The sequence below is a fragment of the Raphanus sativus genome, unplaced genomic scaffold (genome assembly GCF_000801105.2).
Source record: "Raphanus sativus cultivar WK10039 unplaced genomic scaffold, ASM80110v3 Scaffold3727, whole genome shotgun sequence".
In the NCBI taxonomy this organism is placed as follows: Eukaryota; Viridiplantae; Streptophyta; class Magnoliopsida; order Brassicales; family Brassicaceae; genus Raphanus; species Raphanus sativus.
The window spans coordinates 1-9,937 of NW_026619031.1; the positions used below are offsets into that span (position 1 = coordinate 1).

General features: G+C 33.3%; 1 protein-coding gene across 1 annotated transcript; it reads right to left on the minus strand.

The window, feature by feature from the left end:
* Nucleotides 1-1,131: 1,131 nt before the first annotated feature.
* On the minus strand, nucleotides 1,132-4,439 carry LOC130494786 (aspartyl protease AED3-like). The gene is made up of 3 exons (XM_057001542.1): nucleotides 3,837-4,439; nucleotides 2,219-2,696; nucleotides 1,132-1,593 (listed from the first exon to the last, which is right to left on the minus strand). The coding sequence occupies exons 1-3, from the start codon at nucleotides 4,287-4,289 to the stop codon at nucleotides 1,238-1,240; spliced, it is 1,287 nt and encodes a 428-aa protein (XP_056857522.1). The 5' UTR covers nucleotides 4,290-4,439; the 3' UTR covers nucleotides 1,132-1,237.
* Between the last annotated feature and the right edge of the window lie 5,498 nt (nucleotides 4,440-9,937).

A 9,937-nucleotide genomic window follows, 5' to 3' on the forward strand; every position in this document is an offset into this window, starting at 1 on the left:
CTATGGATAGTTACAAAACTGACATAATTATTATTTATAATTTTTTTAATAAGTAATTATTAAACTAATGATATGTTAACTAATTATTTTAGAACATAATGAAAATTATTTAAATTTTCATTTGAAAAAAATAATAAAAATTATATTTTATTTATTTAATATTTATTTTTATAGAAAGTTATAGCTACTAAATAATTTATTCTAAAATTATATAATTTATATTTGGACCAAAAAAATCACAAACTTTAAAAGTCATTTTAGACCTACTGTTAGTCAACTAGTATTATTGTTGACTACCGATAGGACTAAAATGATATGGTCAATAGAAGATTATGGCTAAAATGATTTGTCAATGAAAGTTGGTGCTTTAAATGGTCTAAATAAAAGTTCGTGGTTTTTTCAACCAAATTTAAAAATTCGTGATTTAAATGACCATTTTCTCTTATTAAATTGGATCACAAGTGGTAATTTAATATCTTTCATAACGTTTCATCAAACTTCTTGAAGTTTGTGTCTGTATCCTGATTTACCTTTGAACTATATGTTGGGGTTTTGGTCTATCGGATTGCACATCGTTGTGTGTACTATGTTGCTATTAGTATTGTAATCGTTTAAAATTAGTAATGAAAAAATTGGTGTAAAACAAAAAGTTACTTATATAAAGCAATCATAACCAATGGACCAACCTAACTCATAAACTATGGCTGAATTTTACTCCACTCCATGAAAGTTCATTTGGAATCTTTTTGTCTTGTGTTTTCCTGTCCATCTCTGACCTCTCCATTAGTTACTTGCATCACTGAGTAGCACATTGTACTTTCACTTGTGTCAGAACTTAAAGCGACACTTTTTTTTGTAACTAACGTAAGCAACACTTGTAAATGAGAATAACAAGAGAAATTTACGGTGGATTGACATGATAATCAAAACACAAAAAAACTTTAATTTATATTGTTTCATGCTTCATCATACATTACAAAATTCATTCATGCTTCAACATACATTTATATTAATTTATAAAAATCATTCATGTTTCATCATACATTAGTTACATTAGTCTTAATTCGCATTATGTAGAAGAGCCTGCAGTTTATAGCACTCAATGGCAACACCTGTAACCGATAATGTTGATAATCAAACACACACAAAAATCTTCAATTTATATTGTTTCCAAACTCAAGAAGTTCAAAACGCGATAGATAGATAGTACAAAAACACAACCACGCTTATATTTTAATTAGGTGCATGTTTCACGGGAAATGCCGAGCCTGGAATTGGGTACGTCGATGAGGACACGGTGGTTCTGCTGCTGCATACTAGCGATAACGTTAAGGACAGAGTTTACGTTGTTCGGAGCTGCGGCCATGGCGAGGCAACTGGTGTTGCCGGAGGAGCTGTGGATGAGAAGATTGTCCGGAGGCAGAGTCACGTTCATTCCCGCAAACATAAACGTGACAGGTGGGAAGACAACAGAGCCGGAGTAGCAAGTGTCAAAACCTCCGAGTGATGTTGCGTTTGCGTTCTTGACGCGTCGTCTGAACTCATTTCTTACGGCAAGGTAAGCTGGTTCAACTAGCCTCGTGAAGACCGTTCCTGCGCATGTACATTTAAAATGTTATTGTAAAAATCGGTCTAAACAGAGTCTAAAAGAACCCGTCTAAAAGGCAAATTGGTAACTAATGACACTTTTTCTAAAACAATTTTTTAAAAAATCAATCTGAACCACGTCTATATCCCACCTAATCATTAATCTACTACTCCCTCCGTTTCAAATTATTTGTCGTTCTAAAGAAAATTTTTTGTTTCAAAATACGTATCATTTTTAGTTTTCAATGCAAAATTTATTGACAATATTCTTTATTCTATTTTTTTATTGGTTGATATATGGTTAAGTTTATTGGTAATAGTATTTTTATTTTGGAAATATGTAAAATTAAATATTTTCTTAATCTGTGTGGATAAATTTAGAACGACAAGTAATACGAAACAAATGGAATATTTTAAAAATCGATGCAAACCCTTTCTAAAAAATATATATATCGATGCAGCATTAATACGCGCACCTAAACAGTGAATCGGTCATGAACGAAATTATTTTTTTAAAAAATTGATTCCGCCTAAGCAATAATCTCATATAAATGTCTGGTTAGTGCCTGTCCATTTTTTGAAACAATTGTTAGTAAACTGCATTGTCCGAGAGAATGTAAGGAGTCAATACCAGAGTCAAAGATGGTGCCAGCTCCTGTGGCCGGATCAAAGGCGAGTGCACTTGTAGGAATATCCACAATCTTATTCCCGACACGAATCCCGACCAAGTTAACATAATAAAGAGAGGACCTCCTAGGGTTCTTCAACAATGGAGTTGTCTTGATCCTAAGTGGTTGAAACTTAGGTCCCAATCTCAACGATCCCGAGAAGTTGCTGGACTTACTATTAGGCAAGCAATACGAGAACGTGGACATATAAAGACTTTGTGTCTGTGAGATTAAAGACAATGGACCACGACCTAAACCCATGAGTCCTTGCGCTGGCAACGATGTTCCAGTGGCTTGGTTGATGCAACCAAAAGTGTAGTTTGGGATGACGTCATTGGCTAGTGTTAGTGTATCTTGTGTCAGAGATGCTGTGATGGCTGATCCACCATAAGTCATATTGAAACCACATGATTTGCCTACGGTGCACGTTGGGTTTGGAGCCTGCAAAAAAAAGAATATTCGTACTTTAACAACGCACTTCGATAAATAACTGTTTTGTCCATCTTGGATCTGGTTATGATGCATTAATAGAATGCGGTAATAGAACGGAGACAGAAACGTTTCGTACTGGAGTCAATTTTTTTAGTGGAGACAAATTTTTTTTTAATGGGGTCAAATTTTTCTTAAATAAAAACAATTTTTTTTTAAAAAAAGGGGGTCAGCTGATCCCCTCCTTAAACACTGCCTCCCTATGTGTTATGTTTTCTCTTTAACATGTAAGCAAACAAACACTAACCAGCGTTATAGACACATAATATATATCAAACAGTAAAATTTGCCCTACTAGTCGGTATTATCTATAAAGGAACGAATCTATACTGTATTAAAAAATACCCGTGACATAAGAACCCGTGACTATCGTAGACTTCTGGATGATGGTGTTATAACAAAGCCGAAATTAAGTTCACATCACATCTTTGTGTGTATATTCAACACTAGAGTCCAACATGAGTGGTCCTTCGGTTTGGTTTTCTTGTTTTGCGAAAACAAAATTCGAATAAGAATCCTATCCTAAGAGCATATCTCCAATTCCAGTGTATTACATTATTTCTTTTCCAAAATAGTGTAATTATATAATGAAGTTGTGTATCATTCCAATCATCTTCTATATTTGAGTGGAATCGTGAGTAAATATAAAATTATTATTCTTTAGACTAATATCACTTTTTACATGGAGTAATCTCATTTTCCATTATAGAATATAAAATATAATATGATTACAAAATATCTTACTGCAAACTCCGTTTTACAGTAAAAGTTGAGTAAGAGTACTCCTATTAGGGATTATTTTTCCAAAAGAAAGTAGTGAGTATCAAAAACTAAATGCATTTTGAATATTTATTTATTTAATATCAAATTTAGTTTTATAAAATTTGGCTAATTCGTTATAAGAATATGGAAAATTAGAATATTAAATATCAAATTCGTTATAGTTATAAGAATATTTATTTATTTAATATCAAATTATTTTTATAAGATTCGTTCTGATTTGAAAAAAAAAAAATCTGTTTTACGTCCACAAAGGCGTGTACAGTATATCTAATGTATTTGAAGGGTAATAAATAGATACTAACTATATACCTGTTTACACTGAGGAGCTTCGCATTGAAGAGTGCGGGAAGAGTTTGACTTGGAAGGGTCAAAGAGAACAGAGGAAGCACAGCCAACACAGCCAGAACAAGGAACCCAAGCAGCGTCATTGCTAGTGTCAAGAGCCACGAGCATGGGCTGAGCTGGTGTCCCGATATTAGCCCTCACGATATAAGTCGGGCTCTGAACGATGGCACGTCCCGAGGCGATTGGGACCGAAGATTTTACGGCGAGGCTTGACAAGTACTGGAGACGAGCCTTGTCTTTAAGGAGTGTTTTTTCCCATGAGACAGTGTTTGGTTGTTTGAATGGAGAGCAAGGGCTGCTAATATGGAACACTCTTAGATCTGAGGGATGGCCTCGTGGGTTATTTTCATAGCAGTTTAGTGATTCAGAGTTCAAGGCTAAGAGAGAGATGAGTAGAAAGATGAGTTGGGTTCTCATTTTTCTTGGATCTTGATTTGATCTTGTGGGTTTTAGTGTTTGTGAGTGTGTGTTTATATAGTGACTGATGAATGAGTGTGTAGAAAGTAATAAGATTATAAAATGAAGAGTGGGTTTTATTTATATTTGAGAGAACAGTCTGGATCCCATCTTCCTTTTCTATCTGTTTTTAGGTCCACTCTAATATTGGCATCGACATGCTTTGCCCTCCCTCCACAAAGCTTACAAACATTAAAACAATTTAATAATATGTAACATAGTAAAATAGATTTTAAATATCGTATAAGTGAAAAAAAAACAAAAAATATTGTGGTAATATGTAATAAAAAGACATAAATATTTTAGTACAAATGATACAGTCTAAACATTACAAAATACATATATATGACCATTTAGAATGTCTGAAAATGTTAAGTTTTCTAAATTTTCAAATGAAAATAAATCAGCGATAAGTGGATTAACCCAAATTTATTATATATTAATGTTTGTCTTTTTAATTTTTTGATAAAAGATTTTAACACGTTCAATCGAAACGATAACTTTTATTGGTCCATTTTTGTGACCAATTATATATTTTTCGGGACATTATATATAATTGAGACAAACAATAAAGTTTTGAAATAATATTAGATTTAAAATTAATTAGTGAATAAACAGATTGGTTCAAAATTTTATATGTGCAATGTTTGTCCTTTTAAATTTGAGATATCAACAGAAAGCATCCAAAATTATTTATGAGACTTCGATCGTTTTACTACTTTTTCATATAGGAAGTTTTTTTTTTGACATCCATGTAGGTTTTTTTGACATATATATATATCCATTTACTTGGTTAAAACGATTCTTAGAAGGAGTTATCCAAATACGTTGGAATGTGCGGTGCATTCTTGCGTAAGAGATCCGAGAAAATGAGTTTGATATCTTTTTCACTCATGAAGAAAGGTCAAAGGTATCACGTGAGGAAGGGTAGAAGACTGACATTAATGCATTATGTTTTGTTGCTTAATATGAAATGTATCAAACTACGTAACACTCATTAGTCATCACCATGTGGTGGGTTATATCTCGCATTGGCTTCTTTCTCCACTCTATAGTCATTGTGCTGTCCATCAATTATTCATTCTCATTTTAAAATTATATTTTGCAAAGTATTTTCCAATGTTGTTTGTTTCTTAGAGTTGAATGTGATATGTAAACATCCTCGAGACCAACGAAAGTTTGATATTATTTGGTAGATTTGTAATATGTGAAGATTTCTATTTGGGGTGTGTCCCTAACTATAACTTCTTTAACATATGAGTTAGCAAAGTCTAAAATTACTTGTAGTGTATAGATATTTTGCACCTATTAAAATGCTTAAGAAGTGTTATTCAATCATATATTTTAATAGGACTTAATAGGATTGAAATCCAACATCTGCCCATTTTATTCACTTAATGATTAATCATGTTTCGAAAATGTGTTGTTAGAGATATCTTATTTGTAAATAATATTTCATTTTTTATAAAATTCAGTGTTATTTTATATAAACTTGTTTTCATATTTTTATATGTAGAATTATTTGAAATGAAATTAGTAGTTTTTTTAACCGAAGCTATATCGTAGAGTATATAATCCACACATGAATTCATAAAACTAGTATTATAACTTAATTTAAATCATGAAAATTATAAAAATCATAGAATTCAGTTTGAATCTATGATCAAATAACAAGTGTATATATCAAAATGATTTTAGTAAAATATTGTATGGCCTTCCATTTTTTTATAATGATCATTAGTCTGGTATCGACAATCCCCCGTATGGATGAATAAGTATAATGACAGTAATCTCGACGATTTGTAAGGCAGTCATACTTCCTTCACCTAATTCAGATCCTCCCTTCTTCCACTCTGTCCCGAAGAGTAACTAGGATAATATTATTGGAAATCATACAAAAGATGTATTCAACGAATAAAATCAAAATTTGAGAAGAACTTTACATACCGAGGATACCAGCACGACCGGTTAGACCTTTTGCACATGCGGTTCATCCGATCATGCTAGCCCAAAAAGATAAATTCTGAGCTACTAGAAAATTACATTAATTCAGAAAATATCCCACTGATTCAATCTTTGGCTATATAAGTCAAGGACATCATCATAATGAGTTAAGAGTTATACAAATAGTGGTATGTATACTGTCAACTATGGCCACTGGGTAGCAACAAATTTTCTCAACAGAAAAACGATGGAACCACTTCCAAAATCTAATATTGCAAAATTACAAACTTTTACTTAGAAGATTAAAACTCCACAGAAAATCTGTCATTTTATATGGCAAACAATCTCAGGACAATTAGTTGTGACAAATAACTTAACACATCGTCATATGCAATGCGATAACCATTGTCCTGAATGTGGAGCAGAGCATGAAACTATTAACCACACCATCTTTAAATGTCCGCCAGCTTTACAAACATGGTTTATAGCAGCAACCCTATCTCACACCATTGATGTTCCCCAGCGTAAGCCAATACATAAATATGGAGTATCTGTTATGTCGAAAGAATGATTTTGAATATCTTGAAATGGATAAAGACTCATACCCTTAGATAATATGGTATATTTGGAAAGTAATTAATGATAAGTTATTCAGAGGGATAGGCAAGGACCTATTGAAAATTGTCAGACACGATGAATCAGAATGTTGGTATGAAGCTAATAGTAACATGAAGAAATACCAGTGGAGTGAAAATCTCCTGAACAGCTAAGAGATGTATGATAGATGGATCATGGACACATGACACACTCTTTAGTGGTTGCGGATAGGCATGGGAAAATTTTAGAGGAGTACTTCAACTTTTAGGAGAAAAAAACCAACGCAGAAGAATACTACCACTATATTCAGAACTTGAGACTCTTCCATGGGAAATGAAGTGCATGCTACTTCTTTCGACGTGTCAGGGTTTTGGCACCAATTGTAAGAATTTAATTTTGATGATTCAAGATCCAAGAACATGACCAAACTTTTCCAATAAACTGAAAGAATTGTCAAGACTGAAGAATAGATTCTCCGAATTCTCAATTGTTTTTATTCATCATTCTAAAAATATATTCTGATTTATTAGCTAAGATAACAAGATTTGTTTACAGAGAACTGTATTATATTGGTTGTTCTGTTGGACTCTGGTTTTCTAATCTATCTCAAACTTGAATAATAAATAACCGTTTTACGAGGAAAAAAATGATCATTAGTCTAGTTGTCTGGGTATATTTGCTCTATTCCTTTGGACTGGGCCTAAAAATTTCTTCATTATGTTTTGGATAGCTGTTCTAGAATGTGACCTTTCTCCCAAATCGTCTGGCTATATTTAGGCATAATGATATTATTTTTTCCTTCCTTTCTCCCAACAAAATCAAAATGTTCTACAATATTTCTATAGTAACCATCCTATTAGTTCTACAAGCTTTCTATACCATAACAAAGGCTCAAAAAAGTATTTAGCAAAAAGAAAATGTATATATATATATATAACAAAGGCTCAAAACTGAAATTGTTCACCAGAGCTATGTTGTAGTCAGAATGGATTATGCGGTAACACTTCAGACTACTGTGGTGTAGGTTGTCAACAAGGGCCTCGTTTTGCTCCTCCTCCTGTGAATGATGTGTCTGTGGCTGAGACAGTTACGCAATATTTCTTCAATGGAATCATCTGTCAAGCCGAGTCTAGTTGCGCAGGAAATAGATTTTACAACCAATGATCTTTTCTTGAGGCCTTAGAGTCATACTCTCGGTTCGGTAGGATTGGATCAGTCAGATGATTCTGTAAGAATATTTTATATTTTATATGATCTATGTATCTTTCAGCTTAATTATAAAGTTCAAATAATTCATATCAAAGTTATAAATTCTAATATTAAAGATGATACGATGATGGATCAGTTTCTATTAAAACCATTAAAACTTGGGTGTATTAATAACCCTCATTCCTTTTTCAGTAGTGAGACTATGGTATAAAGCATATTGAATTTAAACAACTTTTCATTTTGACATTTGTTGATTCTCGATTAACCGTTTCAGTGTCAAAATTGTATTTTATTTTATTTTCAATTTTTTGAGCATTATTCTTTTAACATGTTTTTTGTCCTTTCTCCATATTTTGACCTTGAGTCGTCACCATCTATGTGTCTTGTTTACCTTTCCAATGTGCGGTACTTCTCACCATCACCGAAAAGAGACTCAACTCAGTGCTCTTGTTCTTTCTCACCTTTTTCTCCTGTGAGATTATCTGATATTTGTTTAAAACGATTTTATGAGTTCCCAGTTGTGTAGCTGTTTCTCACAGCATTATAGGCTGTTTAGGTCAACTACTCCGCTTCTTCTTTAGATTTTGGCTAGGAACTGCAATTCTTTTGGTTGAGTCAGAGTTTAGTCATCTTTGATGTTATTTTCCTCCGTGTGCGCTCTGTGGGCTTGGGAGATTGTTTCTGATCTCAGGCTTGGGCTCTTTTTTCTCGGTGATTGGCTTCCATTCTCCTTTTTTCAGGTTGTTTCTATGATTCCCCTGTTTTCTTTGTCTATGTTTGTTTAGTTTATAAGGTGCTTCTTACCTTTTAGCTGGTGGTTGTGCTTCGGTGATTTAGTCATGTGTCTTTCTACTACATGGTAATTTTGGTTCAATGATTATTCTTCCCACTACAAGAAAACAGCACTTTGGCGAGGAAAATTAACGAGGAAATATAATCCTCGTAACTTTACGACGATTTTACGAGGAAATTACAAAGAAAGAAGTAAACCTCGTTATTTCCTCGTAAAATAACGAAGACAATATTTCGTCGTAAAACCAACGTAACTTTACGTGGTCTTAACGAGGAAATACACTTTCCTCGTAAAGACCACGTAAAGCTTGCATTATCTTTACGAGGAAAAGAGGAAATATACTTTCCTCGTTAACTCAACGTAAGATTACGTCACCTTTACGAGGAAATGATATACGTGAACTTAACGAGGAATTTTGAAGCACGTTTTTTTTGGCTACCTACCTATTCCTCGCAAATTCATCGCAAAACTTCAACTACCAGATTCGAAAATTTTCTATAAATATGGAAGTTTCAACATCATTTTAAACACACCAACAAGAAAAAAAAAGAAAAACGTGAAAGGAAAAAAATGTCAGGCTCCGGGAATGTCTACGAGTTGCGGAGGTGGATGTATATGCATAGAGATGCTAACGGGAGAGTGACGAAAGAATACATTGCGGGACTGGAGACATTTATGCATCAAGCAGATTCCACACCGCTCGCCCTAGAAAGCGGTAAGATGTTCTGTCCATGTCGGAAATGCAACAATTCAAAATTGGCAAATCGTGAAAATGTTTGTAAGCATTTAATAAATAGAGGTTTCACGCCAAATTACTATATATGGTTTCAACATGGAGAAGGTTATAATAATTATGATCAGAATGAAGCTAGTAGTAGTAATAGCAATTTTCAGGAAGAACCGGTTGCTCATCATTTGCATAATGAACATAGTTACCATCAGGAGGAGCAGATGGTAGATTTTGATAGGGTTCATGATATGGTAACTGATGCATTCGTAGCTCATGATGAAGATGAAGAACCTAACATAGATGCAAAAAAGTTTTATGAAATGTTAAATGCGGCGA